Source organism: Pseudochaenichthys georgianus, chromosome 5, assembly GCF_902827115.2.
Source record: "Pseudochaenichthys georgianus chromosome 5, fPseGeo1.2, whole genome shotgun sequence".
In the NCBI taxonomy this organism is placed as follows: Eukaryota; Metazoa; Chordata; class Actinopteri; order Perciformes; family Channichthyidae; genus Pseudochaenichthys; species Pseudochaenichthys georgianus.
In genome coordinates this window covers 41,733,575-41,761,325 of record NC_047507.1, presented here as the reverse complement: position 1 = coordinate 41,761,325, position 27,751 = coordinate 41,733,575, and the positions used below count along the sequence as shown (strand labels likewise).

General features: G+C 43.3%; 2 protein-coding genes across 6 annotated transcripts; both read left to right on the top strand.

Moving 5' to 3' along the window:
• The first annotated feature begins 4,048 nt into the window (after nt 1–4,048).
• On the top strand, nt 4,049–10,655 carry LOC139433876 (uncharacterized). The gene is made up of 2 exons (XM_071203316.1): nt 4,049–4,089; nt 9,743–10,655. Exons 1-2 carry the CDS (start codon nt 4,049–4,051, stop codon nt 10,653–10,655), a joined length of 954 nt encoding a protein of 317 aa, XP_071059417.1.
• A 2,116-nt stretch (nt 10,656–12,771) lies between these two features.
• Nucleotides 12,772–27,356, top strand: slc2a10 (solute carrier family 2 member 10). 5 transcript variants are annotated; one of them, XM_034083477.1, is made up of 7 exons: nt 12,772–12,929; nt 17,351–17,417; nt 18,517–18,567; nt 24,081–25,295; nt 25,513–25,635; nt 26,686–26,821; nt 26,906–27,356. In XM_034083477.1, exons 2-7 carry the CDS (start codon nt 17,414–17,416, stop codon nt 27,000–27,002), a joined length of 1,626 nt encoding a protein of 541 aa, XP_033939368.1. In that variant the 5' UTR covers nt 12,772–12,929; nt 17,351–17,413; the 3' UTR covers nt 27,003–27,356. The 5 variants fall into 5 exon arrangements, with proteins under 5 accessions (XP_033939368.1, XP_033939369.1, XP_033939371.1 ...); XM_034083478.1 differs by having other exon boundaries at nt 12,772–12,978; XM_034083475.2 differs by lacking the exon at nt 12,772–12,929 and adding an exon at nt 15,175–15,279.
• The last annotated feature ends 395 nt before the right edge of the window (nt 27,357–27,751 follow it).

The following is a 27,751-nucleotide window of genomic DNA, read 5'->3' as shown; positions in this document are numbered from 1 at the left end:
TTTTATTGGTTAAGTGGTCCTTGGTATGAAAGTTTGAGAAACCCTGGTCTAGAAGTCTTCTCATCAGGGCTCTATAAATACAGAACTACGGCAGATATGTAATATTTAATGCAGCCGAACCGTGTATTACAATGCCGTTATGTGATGACTTTGAAAGAGAAAAGCAAGCACACTCGGAATAAAGTATCATTTTATTTTTTTTAGGGCTGTCAGTCGATTAAAATATTTAATCGCGATTAATCACATGATTGTCCATAGTTAATCGCGATTAATCGCAAATTAATCGCACATTTTTGATCTGTTCTAAATGTACCTTAGAGGAATATTTTTCAAGTTTTTAATACTCTTATCAACATATGAGTGGACAAATATGCTTTATGCTAATGTTTATTATCATTTGAACAATGACAAATATTCTCATGAATATTAAACACAACAACCTCTGAACATTACAAATATTCGCCTCAATTCAACCTGGAACCTCTCTCATACAATACAAATGGTGTGTGTGTGTGTGTGTGTGTGTGTGTGTGTGTGTGTGTGTGTGTGTGTGTGTGTGTGTGTGTGTGTGTGTGTGTGTGTGTGTGTGTGTGTGTGTGTGTGTGTGTGTGTGTGTGCGTGCGTGCGCACGTGCGTGTGTGTGTGTTGGATCGTTGGAGCTATGTGCAACTCAAGGCATATGCTCGAACGGGAGCTGCCTGGACGCTGCAATCATGTTGCTGCAATCATGAGTGTGCTGACTTCTCCTACAATGTCCCACTGTCTGCTTCCTGCATAAAGTCAAGTGCTCGGCGCAGTTGTTTGGATAGAGCGCTCCTCTGTTTTCATTTAAACAGCTCCTTATATCCGTTAGTGCAGCTAGCTAGCACCCGATGCTAACAACAACAATGCACGTAAGGTCTCTCTCTCGCTCGCTCGGGCCACACACACACACACACACACACCCTCCCGGTCCTCCCGATGGCCAGTCGGTGCCTGCCGGTGAGCGTGGAAGTGTGGTCTGCTGCAAGCAGGCGGCAGGAGCGGGGCTATCAGCATCAGCTTGTAGATGGTATTTTAAACTCGATGCGCTCTGAAGCTACGGGGCGGCCGAGGAAAAAGAATACACATGCGTTAATCGCGTTAAAATAATTAGTGGCGTTAATTTTTTTTTGCGTTAACGCGTTATTAACGCGTTAACTTGACAGCCCTAATTTTTTTTAAATGTTTTCGGTCTGTTTCCGGTATTTGTTAATGACGATGTGCTGTGAGGTGTGAGACTGGAATTGCACAGGGGAAAATAACGTATCTTTAGATGCGGATTTTGTTAAACTAATAAGTTTGCGCTGTGGACCAACACTATACATTGACGGGGAAGGGGGTAGCAATAAAGATAACAACATTAAACAGTTACACAACATAACAGAACTAATATCAATAGCAGCGTCCCTAGCAACCACCTTGGTAACAATGAAAACATTCTATGGACGCAATTTCCTGAAGTAATCTTCGTAATAACTAGCAAACTAAAGATCATGTACATCCACTGCACACATAATCTGAAATAATAACTCATATTTCTCGCATCAAATGACATCAAAATGCATTTTAATGGCCAAACTAACTTTAAAATAGGCATTTTCCACCGAGAATAAAACGAAGTTCGGCCATGTTTTTATTTTCTGCAGGGAGAAATTTGAAGATCACGTGACATAGAAGCCACCCATTGGAATGAATGGTGAAAAAAATCGGGGGTTTGTCAAACAGAGCACATGGTGTAGTCCTAAACGATAGCTGGGGATTCTGGGTAGTGTCTGCCATCCTTTACTCCGAAAAAATATTTGTTTCTCCGAATCGAAAGGGAAAAATACAAAAGCATTGCACACCATTTAAACCAATCAATGTTGTGTAATTAACAAGGATAATCTGGTCTTTTTTAGTCGATGAGTAGTGCAGATATCACTGTAAAATCAATCGACAGTAAGGGGAATACTTACTTCCGGGTGTACAATTCTCCGTTATCCAATGAGAATGGACGCTCACATTGCCTTTAAGGGCAGCCGACACAAACGAATGCCGTGCTTCCATGAGCGTCAAATCCCGCCGCAGATGGGAATACATTGCAATCAGTTGAAAGCTATTTGCGTCCCTTTATGAAGCTGAAGGAGCCTAGGAGCGTCACAACTGGACGCCACGGACACTGACCAAACGTCGCTCCTGGACGATTATGGAGTGAGAGTGTGTTGACTATTCATATTTACAGTATCTGTTCAATGCACTATATTTAGTTTCTCAGTTCAATTAGTAATATTCACATGTACAGATATTAGCCTACAGTTCAATGTAATCCATATTAAGTTGCTCTGTTCAATGCACAATATATTTTCAATGCTCAAGTTGCTCTATCAGCCTGCCTTTAATGAGACTGCTGTGACTGCACATTATCTTTAAGCCTTTTGAAATCTGGCTGATAGTTAGTGATTGCCAGCCGGAGGCAGTCAGTAAGATGTTCTATACTTGGATTTAATAATTTTCATTTGTGAAAAGGCCGTTTCACATAAGTATGTGGAGCCAAAGTAGGCCTTCAGTTTAAGCGCACATGACACAATCAGTGGATACCTCTCTCTACTCACGAGTGACCAAAAGTCCTGATCTCTTGCTCTGGCCTTCAATTCAATGTCGCTTTGCATTTCAATGATCTCCATATCAACACCCATAGGTAATGTAAACACCTCCTGCATTTTAGCTGACAGCTGTTCAATGTCAACGCTGAGGAAAGGGTTTGATACAAAACCAACTACTTGCCCCATGTCTTGTAGCTCCACAAATCGAGCACCAAATTCTGATGTCAGTTTGTTCAAATGGGCGCAGAATTGTTCAGGATGGAAAGCAGTTTTGTCTGTGAGGTTTTGTGACACCTTTTCAAGATGTGGGAAGTGTGTCAGCCTCGCATGTCTTAACTGAGTGGTCCACAAACTGAGCTTCACTTTGAATGCCTCCACTGCGCTAATCATGTGACCAAGTCTTTCCCTTGCAATTCTCGGTTAAGGTCATTGAGTTTTGCAGTCAGATCGGTAAGGAACCCCAAGTCCAATAACCAAGTATCGTCGGACAGCTGCTCATACTCCTCGTTCCTCGACTTCAGAAAACTGATGATCTCTGGCGGCAAATCCAGAAAACGCTGGAGCACCTTGCCCAGACTGAGCCACCTTACATCTGCGTGAAGGATCAAATCTCCATACACAGAGTCGAGCTCGTCCAATAAAGACTTAAATAGCCGGTGCTGGAGTGCTTTTGCGCGAATTGAGTTGACAATCTTAACAACAACATTCATTACATGTGACATGTCAATTGCTTTAGCTGCCAATGCCTGTTGATGTATCATACAGTGATAGTTTACAAATGGTGGAAAGTCTGGGTCTTTTCTGCACAGCGCAACAAATCCTGAACGAACACCGAGCATCGCTGGTGCCCCATCGATTGTGAAGGACACTATTTTATGAATGGGAATCTTGTACTCACGAACATAGTCCTTGAATGCCTTGTACACATCCTCACCCCTGGTTCTTTCTTTCAATGGGATAAGGGCAAGAACGGCCTCCTTGACAGTAAAATCCGTGAAAACCATTCGGACAAACACACCTAGCTGGGCTGTGTCTGTGGCATCGGTAGACTCGTCAAATTGAACTGAAAAGTATTCCGAGAGAGACAAGTCTTTTAATACTTGCTGGGATACATCTTCGGACAATGACTGGACTCTTCTGGCTACAGTGGTAGCCAAGTGGTACACTTTTTATCCTTGCTTTTATGTCCTCTTTGTTTTTGAAATCCGCAAACAAGACGTCAGCTGTGGCGCTCATTGCTTCTTTAATCATCTCACCATCCGTAAATGGTTTTTTGTGCTGAGCCAAAATATGGCTAATCCGGAGGGACGTTTCTGTAGCTGCATTGCTCTTTGCTGTAGGCGCGATGAAAAGCGACTGCTGTGCTTTTAGTCCTCTTTTCAGTTCTTAATGCGCTGTTGAGTGGATATGAGTCTTTGAATTTACCATGGGTGCTCGCTCGCATGATGGCGCTCCAGGTTGCCCCGTTTCGCCAAGGCTACCGCCTGTTGGCATATGAGGCATACAGTCTTCTCTTTCGCTGATGTGAAAATAAATTCATGCTCCCATTCCGGGTGGAAATAATACGTTTTTGATTTCTTTTTCCCCGGACCCTCAGCCATATCGATGTTGGTTAAAGATTAGCAGAACTTGGTACAGTAGAAGTTACTCCTCAAGATGCCCGTTAAGATACGATTTTTAACCCCACAATTCATAGACGTCAGCATATCTAATAACCAATTGGAGTTTGTAAAATGACCTGTGCGTGATTCAAATCAACAAACCAGAGCTAGGTCTAAAAAGTTTGTTTAAACAACCAACCAACCAGAGCATGAACATTTTCTTTTTTTTTGGAAACAATTTTTTTTTTGTAAAATATTATTTTATTTTATTTTAAATGCTAGGGATCGACAGTGAAGGCTTTGAAGATCGACCAGTCGATCGCGATCGACCTGTTGGTTACCCCTGCACTAGACGATTTGGAGAGTAAGTGAAAAAAAAGAACACATTCTTATCTATGTTGACTGGTGGGATTAGTTTTGTATCATAAAGATAAAGCAACACTTTCTCAGAATAAAGCAAAACTATAAGAAAAAAAACTGAGTCAAGCAAAATAAAATAAATGTAAAAAATAAAACTATAAGTTGCAACCAAATCATTTGTGTAATCATGTAAACTATAAGTCTTTTTTCTTTGTTTTAACATAGGTTTTTGTTTGCAGTTATTGTTTCTTCTTTCTCAATGATCAGACTTTTGCTCTCGCTGCAGCACTCTCATTTGCGCTCCTTCACTTTTTGTTTGAGATTCTGACACAAACCTCCCAGGTGGGCGGGACTTTAAGGGGTGCGTCCCCATTGGCTACTCAGTTTTTGAGTGACAGCCCAGTCCTCCAGCGATTGTACAGTGCAGGCAGCTGCGGTGCGGTAGCTGAGATTGAACCACAGAACACCCCCAGAAGAATCAGCATTTCAATTATTATAATACTACAAGTGAAAATATATGTAAGTATTGATCTTTTGTGTTGTTTGTGCTGTACTATACGGTCTGTTGCTTTTTTGTGTTAAGTGAGAAGTAAAGCTGTGCTATGAAATGTAGCTTTTGCTACCTTTAGATCCATAACAATGCAAGCTAAGTAGCCTAACAGTCACGGCCCGTCCACACTACAGCGTCGACAGCGTCGACAACTCCAATCTGCCCATTCACTTTCAATGGGGTGACGTCACGTTGCCTCGCTTTTTGGCCGAACTGAATTGTGGGTAGCAGAGCGGTCCGTCTCCGGCGGATACGGCGGAGACGGACCGCTCTGTAGCCAGAGTAGCCAGCGCCAGCCAATCAAATCCCGTTTCGGAAAATCTGACAGCTCAAGCCGTAGCCAATCAAACCGTGTCTAAGCTGGGAGAGATATCTCGCCGTTCATTTCTATATTTCGGAAGGAGGAACCTATTGCGGTGAGCAGAGATGGGGTCGTTACTACAAAAAAGTAATATATTACATATTACATATTACTTTAAAAAAAAGTAATATATTACACTACTTCGTTACTATCTACAGAAAGTAATTCGTTACTTTACTCGTTACTTTACTCGTTACTTTACTCGTTACTTTACTCGTTACTTTACTCGTTACTTTACTCGTTACTTTACTCGCAGGGCCGGCCCGCCCCTCCCTACAGGCAGATCACGCAGACTGCTAAAGTTTCAAATGTTCTCTTTAGTTCACGCATAAGACTGATCCAGATAGCTCCTGAATGTTTTCCTATCTGACCATGGCTGTCCTCTGTCTCCTGCTATCTGACCGTGGCTGTCCTCTGTCTCCTGCTATCTGACCGTGGCTGTCCTCTGTCTCCTGCTATCTGTATATTTTGCGCAGTCTATCTCTGCTCACGCTGTTGCGTCAGCGTGTTCTCCTGCGTGTTGGCCATGTGTTGCACTGGAGCCAGACTTCAGCGGAGCACGTACGAACTGCGCATGCGTGAGTGGCAATAACTCTCCTTACCAGCAGGCAGCGGTAGTGTGTATTCGTCATTCAAAACAAGCAACAACCGGAAAACAGAGAAGAAGAACTACGTGTGTGTGTGTGTGTGTGTGTGTGTGTGATATAAATAAACAACAGCTATGTGCGTTAGCTTCACCTAGCATGTGTTCTTTGCAGGTGTTTGTTGAGGTTTGATTATGACTGATTTTAGAAAGTAACGAAGTAACGCGTGTCGGGGCAATGTTAGTAACTGTAGTGTGATTACTGGATTATAAAAGTAGCGCGTTACACTACTCCGTTACCGACAAAGTAATATTATTACAGTAACGCGTTACAAAGTAACGCGTTACACCCAACTCTGGCGGTGAGCACGTTGCACGTTGTAACTTCCGGTTGTTGTTGTCATCTCCGGGTATCCCGTGTGCCTGTTCTGTTGCTGATAGCTTATTAACTTAAACTTAATCGATCGTTTTAAAACTCTTGATCACGGCAACTGCCTGACGTTGTAATCACACGTTACTACAGCTTAAGCACTCACAACTCTCCTTCTCTTAGCGACTGTAACTCCACAGTTGCCTACACTCTTTTCGGGTTTGCTAACGGTAGCTACTTTAGCTTGATAGCTAGCCATGGCTCTTTCCCCACCCTCTGGTGCTATTTCCTGCTCTTCCTGTCTCATGTTTGGTTACTTCCCGGCCTCCCTTACTGGTAAGGATACATGTGTTAAATGTAGTATAGTTGTTAGGTTGGAGGCGGGAATCATAGCCATAGAAGCTCGGCTCCGCATCTTAGAAAGTAACTCAGCTAAAGTAAAGCCCATGTTAGCATGTGCGGACCGGCAAAAGGAAGCTCCTCTTAGCCGTCCCCCGGCAACTCCCGAGCAGCAGGGAGGCTGGGTGACTGTTCAGAAGGGGCATAACGCGAAACCCGCAGGTCCCCACCAACCCGTTCACGTATCTAACAGATATTCCCCACTCAGCGAGACACCCGCTGAGAAGCCAACTCTGGTTATTGGTAGCTCTATTATGAGACACGTGAATTTAGAGACCGAAGCCTCCACAGTCACATGCATTCCGGGGGCCAGAGCGGGCGACGTTGAGGCGCATCTTAAACTGCTGGCTAAAGCTAAACGTAAATACAGTAGGATTGTTATTCACGTCGGTGGTAATGATGTTCGTTTACGCCAATCAGAATGCACCAAACTTAATGTGGAGTCGGTGTGTAGTTATGCTAAAACAATGTCGGACACCATAATCTTCTCTGGTCCCCTCCCCAATCTGATCAATGATGACATGTATAGCCGCATGTCATCATTTCAGCGCTGGTTGTCTTGGTGGTGCCCAGCAAACAATGTGGGCTTCGTAAATAATTGGACAGCCTTCTGGGGAGAAACCTGGTCTGATTAAGAGAGACGGCATTCACCCTACTTTGAAAGGTGCAGATCTCATTTCGGCAAACATTTCAGGGCTTTGTGGACGTAATCCATGACAAACTGGAGTTGAGACCAGGAGGCAGAGTCGCAGTCTTACACGCTTCTCTGCGCTCTCCTAGGCAGTCATCCATAGGAATCCCGAACCCAATAAAATACCCAATATTAGCGGTGTGTGTGTCTGCCCAAGGACAATTTAAGGTAAAACCTAATAGAGGTGTCATACATAATAACCTAATAAAAGTAAATGTAACAACTACTACAGTGCAACAAAACAGGAAGATTAAATGTGGTCTCTTAAACATAAGATCTCTAGCATCTAAAGCAATATTGGTAAATGATTTAATATCAGATTATAATATTGATATATGCTGTCTCACTGAAACTTGGTTGAGACATGAAGAATATGTCAGCATAAATGAGGCCACTCTACCCAGCCATGTCAACACTCATATTGCTCGAGGCACGGGCCGAGGAGGTGGAGTTGCAGCAATCTTTGACTCAAGTTTACTTATCAATACTAAACCAAAATGTAATTATACCTCTTTTGAAAGCCTCGTTTTTAGTCTTACGCATCCGACCTGGAAAACTTTGCAGCCAATCTTATTTGTTCCAGTGTATCGTGCACCAGGTCCTTATTCAGAATTCTTATCAGAATTCTCTGAGTTTTTATCAACTTTGGTTCTTAAAACAGACAAGTAATTATCGTAGGTGACTTTAATATTCATGTTGACGATGATAAAAATAGCCTTACTGTTGCATTTAACTCTATATTAGATTCTGTTGGTTTCTGTCAGAGTGTAAATAAACCAACCCACTGTTATAATCACACTCTCGACCTTGTTCTGACTTATGGTATTGAAATTGAGCAACTATTAGTCGAACCGCATAATCCTGCTTTATCCGACCATTTCTTAGTAACTTTTGAAGTACTGTTACTAGACTACAAAGCATTAGTCAAAAGCTCTTGCAGCAGAAACCTATCTGTTAGTGCTATAGCCACATTTAAGGAAGAGATTCCACCAATACTTAACTCGATAGCATGTCTGCATGTAGGGGAGGAAACTTATACAAAATGTACACCACCCCAAATTGATCATGTTGTTGATAGTGCTATAGATGCGCTGCGAATAAAATTAGACTCTGTTGCTCCTTTGAAAAAGAAGAAAATAAAACAACATAGATTAGCTCCATGGCATAATGCCGAAACCCGCAAAATAAAGCAAAAGTCTAGACAACTTGAAAGGATATGGCGTTCCACTAAACTTGAAGAATATCGTTTAATTTGGCATATTACTCTCAATGAATATAAGAAAGCACTGCGTAAAGCGAGAGCAGCCTACTACTCTTCATTAATAGATGAGAATAAGAATAATGCAAGATTTCTTTTCAGCACTGTAGCCAGGCTGACAGAGAGCCACAGCTCGATTGAGCCTTCTATTCCCATAGCACTCAGTAGTAATGATTTTATGTGCTTTTTTAACGATAAAATTGTTACTCTTAGAAACAAAATTAATGACCTCTTGCCTTCGACCAGTATAGTGTTATCAACAGCTCCCGGAATCGTAAGTTCTAATATTACACTAGATAGTAAACTAGAATGCTTTTCAGCCATTAACCTTGAACAATTACATTCAATGATTCTCTCTTCTAAACCATCAACGTGCATGTTAGACCCAATTCCAACTAAGCTGTTGAAGGAAGTTTTTCCATTAATTAGCACTTCTTTATTAAATATTATGAATATGTCTTTATTATCAGGCTATGTTCCACAATCATTCAAAGTAGCAGTGATAAAACCGCTTCTTAAAAAGCACAACCTCGATCCAGAGGTTTTAGCCAACTATAGACCTATTTCTAATCTTCCGTTCCTCTCAAAAATTCTTGAGAAAGCGGTCGCAAAACAGTTGTGTGATTACTTAAAAAACAATGATTTATTTGAAGATTTTCAGTCTGGCTTTAGAACACATCATAGCACAGAGACAGCTCTGGTTAAAGTCACAAATGATATTCTAATAGCCTCAGACAAGGGACTTGTCTCTATTCTTGTTTTGCTCGATCTCAGTGCCGCATTTGATACTATCGACCATGATATCCTATTGCAAAGACTAGAGCACTTAGTTGGCATACAGGGAACTGCTTTAGGCTGGTTTAGGTCCTATCTATCTGAACGCTCTCAGTTTGTACGTGTTAACGATGAATCTTCCACGCAAACCAAAGTTAGCTATAGAGTGCCACAGGGCTCAGTGCTCGGACCTATTTTGTTCACATTATATATGCTTCCGTTAGGCAATATTATAAGGAATCATTCTGTAAACTTTCATTGTTATGCGGATGATACTCAACTATATTTATCAATCAAGCCTGATGAAATTAATCATCTAAATAAAATTCAAGGCTGCCTTAAGGACTTAAAAACGTGGATGACCTTAAACTTTTTGATGTTAAACACGACCAAAACTGAAGTTATTGTACTTGGCCCGAAGAATCTACGAAACAAATTATCTAAAGACATACTAACTATGGATGGCATTAATTTGGCCTCCAGTGAGACTGTAAGGAATCTTGGTGTTATATTTGATCAGGATTTATCCTTTAACGCCCACATAAAATCAATTTCAAGGACCGCCTACTTCCATCTACGTAACATTGCAAAGATCAGGCATATCTTGCCTCAAAACGATGCAGAGAAACTAGTCCATGCATTTGTTAATTCTAGGCTGGATTATTGTAACTCTTTATTATCAGGGAGTACCAAGAAGTCAATCAAGTCGCTTCAGCTGATTCAAAATGCTGCGGCTCGTGTACTAACGAGAGTTAGGAAAAGGGACCACATTACTCCGGTTCTGGCTGCCTTACACTGGCTCCCTATAGAACACAGGATAGAATTTAAAATTCTTCTTCTCGCCTACAAAGCCCTTAATGGGCAGGCGCCATCTTACCTTAAAGAACTCATTATACCCTACTGTCCTACTAGGGCATTGCGTTCCAAGAATGCAGGGTTGTTGGTTGTTCCTAGAATCTCTAAAAGTACAATGGGAGCCAGAGCCTTTTCTTATCAAGCTCCACATTTGTGGAATCAGCTTCCAGTTTGTGTTCGGGCGGCAGACACCCTATCCGTTTTTAAGAGTGCGCTTAAGACCTTCCTTTTTGATAAGGCTTATAGTTAGGGCTGATTAGATTCAGCCCCTAGTTTTGCTGATATAGGCTTAGTTTGTCGGGGGACATCTTACTTCTCTCTGTCTATACCTGTGTACTCTCATGTTCCGATTAACCCAGCTTCCTCAAATGTCTTTCTTTTTTGGTGTCTATATACGCTGGGATCCGGAGTCATGGATGATCCTGCGGTCCTGTGTCCTGGATCGCGAGCGCTGGATCTTGAGTCGTGGCTGTGGTCCTGGACCATAGGTCCTGGATGGATATCCTCGTGGATTCATCTTCCTATTATACACACATGCATTTCCAAACATTTGGACTACCTATGTTGCAAATGTATTATCTTTTCAATTTACACACGGCATCTATTGCACGTCTGTCCGTCCTGGGAGAGGGATCCCTCCTCTGTTGCTCTCCCTGAGGTTTCTCCCATTGTTCCCTTTAAACTGGGTTTTCTTTGGAAGTTTTTCCTTGTACGATGTGAGGGTCTAAGGACAGAGGGTGTCGTATTGTCATACTGATATTCTGTACACACTGTGAAGACCACTGAGACAAATGTAACATTTGTGATATTGGGCTATATAAATAAACATTGATTGATTGATTGATTGATTGATTGATTGATTGATTGATTGATTGATTGATTGATTGATTGATTGATTTCCAAAAAAGTCGGAGGAGAAACTAATTATCGCTGTAGCAAATCATCCGGTTTTGTATGACCAGACCCTCTTCACCTACCGGGATACAAACCGGAGGAACCAGGCATGGAGGGAGGTGGCAGAGACAGTGGGTGAAACTGGTAGGTTTTCGCCTGTTTGGGGAGTTTATATATATATTGCTCCCATAAGATCCCCGGGGTTTTTGCTTTGTATGTCGGGGGCGGGAGATTCATGTGATTGGTTGTTGGTCGCATTGCTTGAATAAAATCCCCAAGCTCCAGACACGCCCAGCTCCAAGCTTTTTTTGAAGCTGTCGTGTGGACGCTCCGTTAGCTATATAGCTAGCAGTGAGTGAGCGTTCAGACACCGGCGCGCACACTCAAACGGACTTGTGTGTCTGACTCTACCAACAGGCTTTCATGATTCTGTTTAGATATGCAAGTATATAAGCCATGATAGCTTATTTATATTAACACGCAGACACGTTGCTTCACCATGAGCAGAAACCTGGCAGAAACCTTTATATATACAGTTTATGGCAGAAACACTGAAACTCTTGTTAAGTTTCTCCATGTTGTGTCCAAACTGGATAAAACGCGTTTTTTTTGTTGTTGTTCAGGAGTTGATCCTGTCTCAGCCTCCGCCTCGACGTAAGCGTGACGTATGCCGTGCTTTTGCTCTGGCCGGACAATTTTTTGGTGCTTGAAACGAACCGGATTCTGGAGCTAATACCTCATTCACACCAACAGTGTTTCAGGGCCGGTTCGGAGCTGGAGCTTGAAAAGCACCGGGTTTTCCTCTTCACACCGCAGCGGAGCAGCCTCTTATACCTCATTCACGCCAACGCAACTCTGGTTCAAGCTCCGTGCTAGAGCTTTTCAGGTTCAGAATCGCTTCTTCGGTTTAGCTCTGGCTCTTTTCACACCGCCCAGAGTCCAGCTGGTGCTGTGTCATTGCGTCATCGTTTGCGTCATGACGTAACCGTTTGCATGCCTGCTTCCGTGCGGATGAAATCATCTATGCCCATAACTTTTCCTTCACTACATTTACCTTCAGTTACTTTCCAGATTTGGATGAATGATGTGAAATATAATGAACTCTCAAATCAGACTTTTAGAGTAAATTCACAAGCTATACCCTGCAGTAAGTATTATACTAGCTGCACCTACCAGCTTTGATAACACTTTAATGATCAATAATTATAATCGAATTCTCAGGTAGCCTAGCTATTTTAACTTTTAAGAAGCCTGCTTGCATGCTGAAATGAATGAGAATGTAAATATCCGAGCTCGAAGCCGCGGACCGGTCCTTCAACCCGCTCTCTGGGCCCTCTCTCCCGGGACAGTTGTCGACCTCTGGCGTCAGGACTGCGCCAGAAGTTCTCCTGTTGCAATCCGACACTGCTGCCACGTAGATCTCACATCTCCCCAGCCCCTCTCCTCCGCTTCTTTTCCGGATGTCTCAGAGCCGAAAGCATAGACCCCGCAGCGGACTCCCGAGCCCCTGAGTTCAGAGCAGCAGCCCGCAGTAAAGTGTTGTGAGTTCGGCCTGCAGGAACCACAGTGTTATCATGGGACAGCTGTGTGGAGGACAGATGAGCTGCTGAGACAGAGCCGGGACAGTCGTGTAAGAAGTACTCACACTTTTACTTCAGTAAAAGTAACATTCTGCAAAAGTAGGCTACTTTTGGGGTTAACCTTAAATGTTTCCATCTTAAGCTTTGTTAGTTAGTTTCGTAACGGACGTAATGTACATGTATGTAACAGTTATAACGGTTGTAACGGTTGTAGCGTGATACACGCTCATTGTCCGTTTTATAATTTATAATGATTGATCATTAAAGTGTTCTCAAAGCTGGTGAAGGTGCAGCTAGTTTGAATGACTTTGTATACTGCAGGGTAGCTTATGAATTTACTCCAGGTGGAACTAAAGTCTGATTTAACACTTGATTATATTTCACATCATTCATCCACATCTGTAAAGTAACTAAAGGTATGAAACACATGTAGTGGAGGAAAAGTACAACATTAACCTCTGAATTGTAGTGGAGTAGAAGTAGGCTACAAAGTAGCAAAAAATGGAAATACTCAAGTAAAGTAAAGGTCTCTCAAAATTGTACTTAATAAGTACAGTACTTGAGTAAATGTAGTTATTTTACACCACTGGTTATTAGCTAGTGTAGAGTCATCTGTATTAAATGACTGCATGTAAAAGTGGAGCCAATTTCAATGCCTTTGTATACTAGTGCTGGATATTGTATTCTTTTGTTATATTTATTTTTGAACTAGCCATAATCTGAATCAGGAAAGTATAGTAACTACATGTAAAGCTGTAAAATAAATGTAATGTAGTAAAAACAGCAATTGTGGCTTCTAAAACATACAAGTAGAAATATAAAGTATACAGCATAACATGGAATTACTCAAAAAGTACCACCAACCCAAAATTGTACTTAAGTACAGTACATGAGTAAATGTACTTTATGATATTACATGAATGCCCTGGGTGGAATGTAACTAAGTAAATGTACTAGGTAGCCGAGGGTTCAGTTTAAAAATATGTATTTTACTTCTAATCTGTAACTGTTTACAAGAATACCTTACCTTTTATCTGACAACTGTTACTGCCTATTGCAGATTAGGGATGTCCATACAAAACATGTCCATGCTCATGAAGTGTGGAGTATTGCTGTATCAATATATATATATATATATGTATATTCCTGCCAATTCTTCTAGGCACGTAATTATTGGCTGAACTAGTCCCTTCAAAGCGTAATAATATCTTGGTCCAAAGTAGTGCCACGGTTCGTCACGTGATCGTGCTCCACCAATTGGGTAGCTGCATATTGTCAACAGAAGTGAAAGATGGCCGCCTACATGGTTGCGCTAAACCAGACCAAATGGATTCTAAACAGTGCTGTATGCTTGTTTTATGTCATGTTTTGTCATATGTCTTAATACATCACTAAGTCCGAGGTATTTGCGTTATATACGCGGTATTTGTGAGAGGTTTTACTATCTGGGAACAGAGTTGACCATCGAATCAACATTGACTAGCAGCGTTTATCAGCCAACTCCAGCTACAAACAATTTCCCCACGGGGATTAATAAAGTATATCAAACTCAAATGTATCAAACTATCATTCCTGGACTACCATGTTCGCATCGCTAGGTTCATTGGCTGAGCTCGTGGATTATTCCATTAGACTGAGGACTTTTTGTCTGTCTGTTGTTACCCTGTACACGTTAAATGCACTCTTAAAATGACTTGATTTCATACATAGCTGCGTCCAAGAAGAAGGTTAAGTAATTTAGATCAATAAAATGCAGTACTTCCAGGCTGAAGACTTTTCTTTTTTTCGCTACTTTTAATTGAACTATTCATATCTTAGACTGCACTATAACTTTGATCCATGTACTTTTTTCTTTTAATGTTTAATTGACTGCACTGTAACTTTTATCCATGTATTTTTTCTTTTAATATTTATTTTATTAGCTTTTCTTTTTAATGACTGATTTTAAATGCCATTTTCTTAATGTCTTTCATTTTTTGTAAAGCACTTTGAATTGCCTTGTGTTGAAAAGTGCTATATAAATAAACTTGCCTTGCCTTACTTATACCAATGTCCATTGATTCATTTATTTACTCATTCATCCCTCCACAAATGAAAACAACACTGATGAACCATAAAAACGAGATTTATTACAAATATAAAAAGGTATGACATAGAAAACAGTACAAAACAGAATAAGGACATGTAATGGAGTATAATTGATTGGTGTCAGGTGATCGTGATCCGCAGCCACGGCTGATTGGGGCTGTGATTGCCTCAGCTGGTTAAAAGAGTCCTGCTGATTATACTCTGTGTTCTAGTTTGGTTGTGAAGCCACACGGTTTTTTGACAGCTGCATTGCACTGCAGAGAAGAGACTATTTGTTTATTTAAAGGACGAACACTGTTTCAACCTCGTCTGGTAAGATACGATAACTTGGAAATAAATGTACCAAAAACATATCTCTGAGTGATGTGTGAGCGCGTCGGCCAGGCGCTAAACCCAAAAGAACAGAAAAGAGCTTAAGAAAGGTGGAAAGAAGGCTCTTTTATTCCTATTCCTCGCTGTCAGTGTCAGGGCAGTCATCGTTCTCTTCCTCTGTTTCTTTTTTATTTGCACAATTTGAGCAACGACATAAGTCTGTGCAACAGAGAAGCATGAACACCTGCCTTTCTCACAGGCAGACTCTTTGCAGCTGCAGTGTATCACATGCAACACGCTGTCAGGGGCAGGACTTCTTGTCATCCAGGTGACGTGTAAGTTCCCATCCTCTATTTCCCAACCATATCCAGCAGGTGATGGAGCATTAATTTCTCTTTTGAGACAGGACCTCATTATTGCTGCCTGGTAATTTGCCCTTTTGCAGTGCTGATGGAGGGCATCAGGAGTAGGGGGAATGCTTAATTCTGGCAAGGCCGATGATGCCATACAGAAAGCCTTGTACCTAGCATCATTTACATCTTCGGCTGCTGGCTGATCATATAGGTGACATACATACCGGCAAAGAAGTGCAAATGTTGATTGCTCCAAGTCAAAGTTAGTACCTAAACTTCTAAAAGCCTTAAGGCAGTCATCTTTCTCACATTCAACAGCAAATGACTTTCTTTTACCTTTGCCATAGAAAGCGCTTGTGGAGTCACACCCAGAGAACGTGTGAATTCCAATCAAGGCTGAACACACACTGGTTCAGAGAGCTGATGACACCATGGCAATGTCAATGATCCGTGTCCTGTTGCCAGTCCCTGTGAACACATATAGGCTGCATGGCAAATCTGCTTGCAGACTTATAGCAATGACGGCCACATCAGTGTCAGAGCTCTTGATGATGCCAGCTTTGTGCTCCTGTGCAGCATGTTGGGCATGACCCGTGTGTCACATTCCTCATGATCACAATGCAGGTCTTCAACAACATCAACAGTGGTTGTTAAACTTGTGGTTTTCAGCCACCACGTTCCGAGAGTCTCCCTTCAAGCCGAGCCACCGTTGTAAGCTTGTCCTGTACGTATTCCATCTTGTATTGGTAAAAGAATCAACCTTTTCGTGCTTCAGACGTAATATGCATGTAACAATGTTTGTGTGTTGATAATTTTGACTTTTTGAGACTTTCTGGTGCGTTTTCCTCGTCCCCGCTACTCGATGAAACCATGGCGGTCGCCATCTTTCACTTCTGTTGACAATATGCAGTTACCCAATTGGTGTAGCACGATCACGTGACGAACCGTGGCACTACTTTGGACCAAGATATTATTACGTGTTGAAGGGACTAGTTCAGCCAATAATTACGTGCCTAGAAGAATTGGCAGGAATTTTAGCGACAAACTTTTTTTTGGTGGATAAGCATGACTCGTTCTTTTTTATGAACTAAAGATTGTGTAGTTCCACTTCTGTGGAGCGGGATTTCTTTTCTAGAGGACTTTTCGAGGTTCACCTTGCGGCCTGCATTTTTAACAGTTTTCCAGTGAAAAATTAACTAGGCTACTGGATGAAATAATATGACTGGTATAGGTGCAAAAATTAAACACTTTTTGAAAAAAATATTATGATAACATATTTTTATATATTTATAATTCTGCAAATATTACGATAAACTCACAGCTATTTCGCGGCCCGGCAGTAACACCGGTCCGCGGACCGGGGGCTGGGAAGCCCTGCTCTAAAGCGTCCCTGTGTCCAGTTCCTGTCCTTGTGGAGCTTTTCCCCACTGTTGTTGCTCTATCATTATCAGCTGACAGATATTTGGTGTACACAGAAAACTAAAGAAGCTAACTGATGGCCACAGAGCCGTGTATTTTGTTGAGTCCATCTCAAGTGGACTCCCTAATGATATCACGGCAATCAACAGGAGGGTTGTCATGACGACAGGCCAGCAGCAGCAGGCTCTTGTGGGCTCCCTTGTCTTTTCAATGATTAGGACACAAGACTCACTGTGGGGCCAGAGCTGGAGATTGTCTGGGTTATAATTACTCTGTTATGCTTTGCTCATATTTCACAGAGGATGTCTCAGACAAAATGAATCGAGACCTGACAGATATGTGACAGTGAGAGGACAGAAGCAATGGGTAAGTTCTTTGTAAATCACTTTCCGTTCAAAAGCAGATTTGTAAGGATTGTGGTTTTACTTTAGCAAAGCGAGGTTACTAACAGCTGTAGCTCTGACAGAGACTCACACTGTAGTGTCGCGGCTGATGGCTCCTGTTTGTGCTGAACCCTCAAAAGCTACCTTTAGACCATTGGACCAAAATCATACGTCTTTTAAACTCCATCAATCTAATGAGCAATGGACTGTATCTGCAGTCAGTACAAGGAACTGTTCTTATCTTTATGTGTTATAAGACAGTCTGCTTTACCCAGCTTTGAGATCCAGCAGCTTTCACTTAGATTTGGGTCTGCCTCATTTGCATTTCTGTCAATAGCTTCTGAACATGAAAGACTGCAGGTGAATGTGAGCAGCCGCTGAATGTATCATTTATTAAATAACTCAAATATGATACACACTGTAATCTGATGTAAAAACATTCTGACATTGGATGTACTTCGCTTTAAGTTTCATTTTGACAGAAAACATTAAAGCACAGTAAACATAAAGACTATAGCAATCTTTTTTTAAATGACTTCGATCAATATAAGTCACAAGGCTTGCCCTTTGATGCATTGCGTAAAGCTCATTTGTATCTGTGCAAATCATTACACTTGTGTTGATTACTGTGTCATCGAAAGGGGCTCTGCTGTTCTTATCTCAGCAGCAAGATACGTTTAAAGGGGTTCAGTCTGTAGGGGATTGGACTTTGGAATATATATATTTAAGTAATTGTGTGTTTCCACTGGCCACAATTAGGGGCCGGAATGTTGGAGCTATACATCTCTTTATATTATTTAAAAGGTTAACATTTATTTTCTTGCTGTTTTATAGTGTTTATTGTAAATGTATTCTTAGTTAGTCTCATAAGTTAAAGTAGTTTCTATGCTTTTATTTTGAAGGCATGTTTTGGGCACTGGGTGATTAGAGCACCTGGTGTAATTGTATATATTTGAGACAGGTGGAGGTGGGAGCCAGAGCACTAGTAGGCAAACGGTTATTTACCAGGGTGTTTCAAGCTACACAAGGGAAAGGCTTAAGGAATGAGATATAGGAAACCTGTTCATTGTATTTTCTTATAGGAATAAAATGCACAACGGAGAATCTTGTCTGGACCTGGATCATTACCCTGCGTAAGATCCGCTAACTAGTGCCTCAGCAGCTGTTAAATTAACTATCTGTTTTAGTTCTATATGATTTTGGCCGCTACACTACCCATCTCCAGGTTTTAGATCTCGCTGTTGCCGACCATCATGCCATCTTGTTTTCTCTACCTATTCCCCTACCGTTGCAGCGCTCAAAACGCACCATCACTTTCAGGAACATCAAGTCAGTGAGTGCACCTGCCCTACACCCCATGGTAGCATCCCATCTCGCCCCCTATCCCCCTAATACCCCTGTTGATGACCTGGTAGCCTGTTACAACACTGCCCTAGCGCTCACCCTCGATGCTCTGGCCCCTCTCAAAACCCGTACCGTCTCCTACACCTGTCCTGCCCCATGGTTCACTGGCGAACTCCGCTCCATGAAGGCTGCTTGTCGCCGGCTTGAGAGACTCATTAGAGCAGTGTTTCTCAAACTTTTTCATACCAAGGACCACTTAACCAATAAAAAAACACTGACGGACTACCTAACTCCACAAATATCCAAAAACACATCGTTTTTTACAAATCGCCTGAAAATGGTACAAACAAGTGGCAACATGTGTGATGAAGGTGTTGCGCTGGGCTATATCATGCAATCGAAACTCAAGCTCGCTCCATTGCGGAGATATTCCCGCGAGAGTGCGGAAAACTTACATTTATTTATTTCAAATGTTACCAATATACTCACGGACCACTAGGGGGCGCTCACGGACCACCAGTGATCCGCGGACCACACTTTGAGAAGCACTGCATTAGAGGAACTGGTCTCACTGTCCACCGTGAGGCATACAAGGACCATGTAAGGGCCTACAAGGAGGCGCTCACACGGACCAAAGCTCAATACTATTCAACCATAATCCACGACCAACAACATCAACCAAGAAAACTGTTTTCAACAATCAATAGTTTACTCCGCCCCATTGCTGCCCCACAACCTCCTGGTGCTCGTGACCTCCGCTCGGACTTCCTGGATTTCTTCCAGGCCAAAGTGAATTCCAGCCACTTGCAGCTTAGCGCACCTGCCACCCCTGCTCCTCACACAGCTCGTACTCCAAGCGCCGCTGCTCCAACTGCACGCTCCTCATACTGCCACCTCTTTGCTTTCGCTCCTGTGGATGCTGTCCAGGTGGCTAAGCTGGTCTCTAAGGCCAAGCCCTCCACCTGCTCTCTGGACCCCATGCCCACTGTCCTAGTAAAGGCAACATTACACACTGTTCTGCCCACCATCGTGGACATCATTAACTCCTCCCTGCTAACTGGCATCTACCCGACATCCTTCAAAACCGCCTCAGTCACCCCCATTCTGAAGAAACCTGGACTTGACCCAACTGACCTCAACAGGGCCGGACTGGGACAATAAGTCAGGCCGGGAATTATACACCCAGCCAGGCCACTACCAGTTTTTTGTGCCATTTTGCTGGATTTATTTGTCAACTTTTACAGCGTTGCTGCCCATAGTGATAGCCCTCTAAATCTACTACCCAAAAAGAAACATATGGACATGGGTTACTATTTAAAAAAATGTGCAAATCTATTTAGGAACCAATGTGAACATATTTTAAGTGGGGGTGGACCTCAAATCCTATAGGGGGGTCCGGGGGCATGCTCCCCTGGTAGTGGTTTTTTTTTTTTAAATGATGGACTTAAATGCATCAATCTGGTGCACTTTGAGGGGGAAATAAAGAGACTACACCCATATGAAACATAACTGTACACATTTAAATAATCATAAAAACATGGCTATAACGAATAACATACCATATCCAATATGAAAAAACATTGAAACTTGTTTATTTGTTTTTGGTTCATTTATAGTTGTGTGTGTCTGTGCTCCTGAACCAGCCTCACCTGTCTCCCTCCTCTCCCTCTGCTCCTCTTTGAGGCAGAAGCAAAGACTAGTTTTAGCTCTCAACAAGCTTTAATAGTTTATCTTACCTTTTTTCACCTAGTTAATGTTTTTTTATTATTCATGCATATTTTACTAATCACTCCCCCCTCAAATGTAAATATGTGTTTACATAAATGGTGACCAAACCGTTTGAGACCCACTGAGATAACTTAGACTAAGTTAACTATCTAAACACTCGAGTCCTTTACCTCACCTGAGCTGTAGTTATCAGTCTCTCAGTCTGACAGGAGAGGACTCTCCTCCACCTTGTTGTTGAAAAAGCTCCTTATATCCGTTAGCGCAGCTAGCTAGCACCAGATGCTAACAACAACAATACACGTAACCCGTGTGCGCGCTTTATCTCACTCGCTCGCGCCACACATACACTAACACACACCCTCCCGAGCTTGAATGACACACAGATACCAATCGAGGGCATTAGTATGATCTGTATGAAAGTGTCGGCAGGCCACATCATGGAGACAGCCAGTCACCCTCTGTGAGGCAGAGTCAGACCCACATTTGCGCAGCGTTGCGTTCACAATACATACATAAAAATAAAATCCTCAGGCCAGCAGGCCACTTAGCAGGCCAGGCCATCGGGAAACCTCCCGGTCCTCCCGATGGCCAGTCCGGGCCTGGCTCAACAACTACCGGCCAATCTCCAACCTTCCCTTCCTTAGTAAAATCTTGGAAAGAGCAGTCGCCGACCAACTCCACCATCACATGTCCAACCATGAGCTCTATGAACCCTTTCAATCTGCCTACCGGACCCACCACAGCACCGAGACTGCCCTGATCAAAATCACCAATGACTTCCTCATCGCAGCTGACTCAGGCTCCATCATACACTAATTCTCCTTGACCTCTCTGCAGCCTTTGACACCATCTCCGATAATATCCTCCTCACCCGCCTGTCTGAACTCCTTGGCCTCACTGACTCCGCCCTCTCCTTCTTCCACTCATACCTCTCGGACCGGACACAGTTTGTCACACACGCTGGCTGCAGCTCCCCCTGTGCCTCTGTCAACCATGGCGTCCCCCAAGGCTCGGTCCCCTTCTATTCACAATATACATCCTTCCGATTGGTGATATCATCCGCAGCCATGGTCTCTGTTTCCACTCCTATGCCGACGACACCCAACTGTAGATCAGCACAAAACCTTCTTTCCATCTCCCCCTCAGTCACTAATCAACTGCCTACATGAAATTAAAACCTGGATGACCACCAACCTACTCAAACTAAACCGTGATAAAACTGAGCTCATGATTGTGGCCCCCAAGGCACTGCTCGGGAAGGTTGGAGATCTGCTCCTCAACATCGACGGTTCCATCATCTCCCCATCCCCTCAGGTCCGCAACCTTGGTGTTGTCTTGGATCCAACCCTCTCATTTCAAAACCACATCAAATCCATTTCAAAATCAGCCTTCTTCCACCTCAGAAATATTTCAAGACTCCAGCCATCACTGTCCGACTCTGTTGCTGAGAAGCTGATACATTGTTTCATTAGCTCACGCCTGGACTATTGTAACGGAGTCCTGTCCGGGGTTCCCAGCAAAACCCTGAACAGGCTCCAGTGAACTCAGCTACCAGGGTTCTCACACGCACCAAGCCCTGGGAGAACATCACCCCCACTCTATTCAACCTCCACTGGCTCCCGGTCAAGTCCTGCATCACCTACAAACTCCTCCTCCTCACCTACAAATCCCTCCATGCCCTCTCCCCTCAGTACCTCACAGATCTCCTCCACCCATACATCCCGTCCCGCACCCTTCGATCCTCAGACTCCGGCCTGCTCTCCATTCCCCATTCACGCCTCCGCACCTTCGTGGACCGTGCCTTCAGTGTCGCTGCCCCCACCCTCTGAAACTCCCTCCTTGCAGAAATCCGCAACGCCCTTACTCTCAACATTTTGAAATCAACCCTTAAAACTCATCTGTTCAACATCGCCTTCCAACAATAACTCACTCCCCCCCCCCCCCCCCCCCCCACTTACACTTCCATTTCTGCCCCCTGTTTTATGTCTTGTCCTTGTATGTTTCTTTGTAAAGCGACCTTGAGGTTATGACGGGACGGGTGGCGCAGTGGTCTGTGCATCCGATCATCAGATCAAGGGGGAGTGCTGGGGAACTCCAGTTCAAAACCCGCCACTGCGTCAGGCCGTTGTGTCCTTGGGCAAGACACTTCACCCGGATTTGCTCCTGTGGGTATTGTCCACAGTACATGTATAATATTAATGTATACTTGTAAAAGCGCCTCGATGACCTCGAGGCGTGAAGATGGACGGTGTGGCGCAGTGCGCTGTGCAATGATCATCAGATCAAGGGGTGAAACCCGCCGCTGCTGCGTCTGTAAAGCCGGTGTGTCCTTGGGCAAGACACTTCACCTGAACTTGCTCCTGTGGGTATTGTCCACAGTGACCATTGCATGTATACAAAATGTGTAATGTGTATATGTAAAGCGCTTTGAGCATCTAGAAAAACGCTATAATAAATATAAGGAATTATTATTATTATTATGACAGGCGCTATATAAATTCAAGTTATTTATTATTGTTATCTCCCGTCAAGACATAATTACATCAGGCAATTCCATTTTGATCCACTTCAATTTCTTAGTTTGATTGGTATTTATGGAGTTGCTTTTTATTTTGGAGTTGGCCTTGAGTGGCACTGCACCTTAAAGAGGACATGCTGCAAATGTTCAGGTGTATATCAGTATGTAGTTTCTCTACTTTAAAGAGTCCTCTCCTGCTGATGTTCAGGTGTATATCAGTATGTAGTGTCTCTACTTTAAAGAGTCCTCTCCTGCTGATGTTCAGGTGTATATCAGTATGTAGTGTCTCTACTTTAAAGAGTCCTCTCCTGCTGATGTTCAGGTGTATATCAGTGTGTAGTGTCTCTACTTTAAAGAGTCCTCTCCTGCTGATGTCCAGGTGTATATCAGTATGTAGTGTCTCTACGTTAAAGAGTCCTCTCCTGCTGATGTTCAGGTGTATAAAATGGTAAATGGACTGTACTTATATAGCGCTTTATCCAGTCTTTAAGACCCCTCAAAGCGCTTTACATACTACATGTCGTTCACCCATTCACACCCATTCATACAGAGCAGTGTATGTTACACTAGGAACTAACATGCATACACATTCACACACCATTGGCCATGCCATTGGGAGCAACTCAGGGTTAAGTATCTTGCCCAAGGATACATCGACATGTTGACTGCATGGGCTGGGATCGAACCCACAACCTTCTGGTTGAAAGACGACCGCACTCCCTCGCAGCCACCGTCGCCCGTATATGTAGTGTCTCTACTTTAAAGAGTCCTCTACTGCTGATGTTCAGGTGTATATCAGTATGTAGTGTCTCTACTTTAAAGAGTCCTCTCCTGCTGATGTTCAGGTGTTCATGCTCATATCAGTATTCTCCATGCTTTAATGTACAAAAAGCTCTTTATTTTTCTCATACTGCCTCAGATCTGGTGAAAACCCTATTTAGTTTCAACATTTAATTCCCATGTTCATCATAGTTGATTTTGGTGTGTTTATGTATATATGTTGTCAGTGTGCTCCACTCAAAGAGTAACCCATGTGAATGTGTTCCTCCCTCGCAGGGATCTCCACCCTCCTGTTGGCCAGTGTGGTGTCCAGTCTTGGCGGCCTGGTCTATGGTTATGAGTTGGGCATCATCTCTGGGGCTCTGCTGCAGCTCAAGGCAGAGTTCAGCCTCTCGTGTGTCCAGCAGGAGGCCGCGGTCAGCTCCCTGTTGGTCGGAGCTCTGCTGGCCTCCATCGTGGGCGGATGCCTGATCGACCACCGGGGCCGCAGGAACTCCATCCTCCTCAGCAACGTGTTGATCCTGGCCGGCAGCCTGGTCCTGCTCATCGGCTCCTTCTCTGCTCTGCTGGTGGGCCGGATGACGGTGGGCTTCGCCATGTGCATATCCTCCATGTCCTGCTGCATCTTTGTGTCTGAGCTGGTCCCCCCGGAGCGCCGGGGATTCCTGGTGACGCTGTATGAAGCTGGGATCACTGTGGGCATCCTGGCAGCATACATCATGAACTACTTCCTGTCTGACTGCAACAGAGGGTGGAAGTGGATGTTTGGATTAGCCGTAGTGCCGACTGTGATCCAGCTCGTCTCGATCTGCTTTCTTCCATCCAGCACTCGGGAGTCTTTAAGCCAAAGCTCTCAAAGTGAAACCCACCTGATGAGTTCTGATGGCGTGGGAAACAAGAAGGTTCAGTACAGCAGCATGTTCCTGTTCCAGCGGAAAGACAACATGAGGAACCGGATCGTGCTCGGCCTCGGGCTGGTGCTCTTCCAGCAGTTCACAGGCCAGCCCAATGTTCTCTTCTACGCCTCCACCATCTTCCACTCAGTGGGCTTTCAGAGCAACTCCTCGGCAGTGCTGGCGTCTGTGGGCCTGGGGTCGGTCAAAGTAATCGCCACTCTGACCTCGATGCTGTTCTCAGACAGGGTGGGCAGGAGGCCTCTGCTCATCAGCGGATGCTCTGTGATGGCTCTGGGGCTGATCACCATCGGACTCCTCAGTGGATATTCAGAGATGAATGCTGAGAGGCCTTGTGACTCTGACAGCTTTCATATTAATGCAACACTTCTACCTCATTTAGCTGTTAGTAATCAGACACTTTTTGATAGGCCTTTAGAGGAGAGCCACAGTCTGTTTAATAACCACGCACAAGATGGAGATGAGGTTCTTGACACTCTGGCCTCTTCTCCTGGCGTCCATGGCGCTGCTGTGAACTGGATCATCCTCGTGTGCATGATGGCTGTCGTCAGTGCTTACGCCGTTGGATTTGGACCAAGTTTGTACATTTACTCAAAATGTTGTTGTTTTTTTACTAATTTTGGATCTAACTATTCAGAATTGTACGGATAATGCTAGACAAGACCAGATTGATCACAATACACCCGTAACACTTTCAGTCTACATGAATAAGCATTGTGGAGATGCTAGCATTCAATGACACTTATGGAGTTGTTGGAGCTGTGCCATTAAGAAGTGTTTTTGTCTTTGAACAGTGACCTGGCTGCTCCTGAGTGAAATATTTCCAGCTGCCATCAGAGGCAGAGCATTCGCTTTCATCAACTGCTTCAACTGGGCTGCCAACCTGTTGGTCACCTTCACGTTCCTGAATTGTATCGGTGAGTTCCCAAACACCTCTCTTTTAAGAGGATATTGTGTCTAGTCACAGTGGTAAAGAGGCAGGGGGTCAAGGATGGTTGTGTTCCATTAACATTTCCAAGTGAGTCAGCAAAAATACTAACGTGGCCTGAACTGCAAAAAGCCACAAATGGTTAATTACACGTGCCTCATTTATCAGCTACTAAATGTGATCTAAAATGATAGATTCATAGTATCTGTGTAGCAACTAATTATCACCACATATGAGCTAGATATGACGAACATGCTAGAAAACAGTGCCTCATCCTCATCCAGCAGACATGTCAGCATAGTCATGTTTGTGCCCACCTGTTCTCTCTCTTGGTCTCCACTAACTCCTGAGAAAAGATAGCTCTTTAGCCGCTAAATGCTATTAAACTTTGACTAGCTCGTGGTGCCATGCCGCCAGCATCGCAGCCATTTCCCCCATACATTATACATACATACATTAATAACAGATAAACTGCATAGCTTTATGCGTATGTCTTTATTTTAGAAGCAAATAAAAACACCAAATGAATAGTGACATTGGATGTCATAAGCCGACACAGTAATAGGGGGAAAAAATACACTTTTTAAATTTGTACATTTTTTATTCAGTAATTACTGAAAGTTTTAAAGGAATTAAAGTGATCTAATTGTAGTGACCCTAGTACTTTGCATGTTGACTCATTGGCATGGCTTACCGAGATAATTTAATAAGTAGTAAAAGTCAAAATATCTGCTGCATAACAAGGTTCTACAGGACGAACAAAGGACAGACACTGTGGATGGACCAGACCGCTGTGAAGGGCTTTAATATGAAGAAAATAATATTCAGATCAGTAATCTATCTGAAAAATGTTATGAACATTTGATTTACTTGAGGCCGTAAGAAAACGTCTCCAGATCACTCCGTCGGGCCAGAATTCATCGATAAATTAATTTCCGTTCTTACATAAAATCCTATAAATGTCATATTCTTAAGAGTTGTTCCCTGACTTCCAATAAAATGTTGGCCCCACAGATTGAGCTGTGTTTTGAATCCGCAGATGTGGTGGGTCTGTCGGGGATATTTCTCCTGTACGGCGTGACGGCTGTGGCTGCTGCAGTGTTCCTCTACTTCATGCTACCAGAGACCAAAGGGAAGACTCTGGAGGAGATAGACAAGGAGCTGCGGTTGAACAAGTAGGATCTGTATTTGTCTGATGGAATACACAAAGTCATGTCAGACGGCATCCTGACACTGATGCGTGTGTCCTTGTGTTCCAGGTTTTACCACAGCCAGGATTGCTGTAGCATCATCAGCAGGAGAATCTTTTCTCGACAGTACCAGAGCGTGCACTGCCAGGTTGTCACCTCAGGGTGATGCATTGTATGATGTTGACATACCATGACACCGACTGATGCTAGTCTCTTCTCTGCGGCAAAGCATGTGTTGTCTCTTTGTAAAACATGCAAACGGCTTGTTTTTGTGTGATCATGTGTTGTTCTTGAACACACATGATTCAGTAACTACATCACCGTTGCAGCTTTACCAGCTGCTGTAGTTTCACAGAGCAGAACACTTTTGTAAAGGGCCTTTTTGCTTAAAAATAATTCAGTTTCAACCCTAATCTGCATATTTGTTTACTGGCAGTCTGATCATTTAACACTGTGTTCCCTTTGGAAAAATAATTGTGAAGTAACATTGCTGACGGGAAAAATAAAATACTTGAAATGATCTGAGTCTTGAGTCCTAGATGTGTTTTGGTATTGCTTCTTCTCAGCATGGCCATCCTGAGCAGTTGGGGGCAGTGGGTAATTATTTGCTGTCGATTTCAAAGGTCTTTTATTTTGAAACTCCACATCAGAATGTCCTGATTTTTTTCTGGGTGAATAGATGGGCTGTCCTTCTATCACCCTGCAGTGAGATGAGTCTTGCATCAGGGAGAGATTTCGTTTTATTCTTATCTAAACACAGGGCTGATAGCTCATATATGAGATTTCAAAGGTCTTTTATTTTGAAACTCCACATCAGAATGTCCTGATTTTTTCTGGGTGAGTAGATGGGGTGTCCTTCTATCACCCTGCAGTGAGATGAGTCTTGGATCAGGGAGAGATTTCGTTTTATTCTTA

Coding starts and splice junctions, on each gene's coding strand:
- slc2a10 (XM_034083477.1), top strand. Junction 25,296..25,512: donor CGCCGTTGGATTTGGACCAA/GTTTGTACATTT, acceptor GTCTTTGAACAG/TGACCTGGCTGCTCCTGAGT. Junction 25,636..26,685: donor CACGTTCCTGAATTGTATCG/GTGAGTTCCCAA, acceptor TTGAATCCGCAG/ATGTGGTGGGTCTGTCGGGG.
- LOC139433876 (XM_071203316.1), top strand. CDS start 4,049: ATGGCGCTCCAGGTTGCCCCGTTTCGCCAAGGCTACCGCCT. Junction 4,090..9,742: donor TTTCGCCAAGGCTACCGCCT/GTTGGCATATGA, acceptor AGTGCTCGGACC/TATTTTGTTCACATTATATA.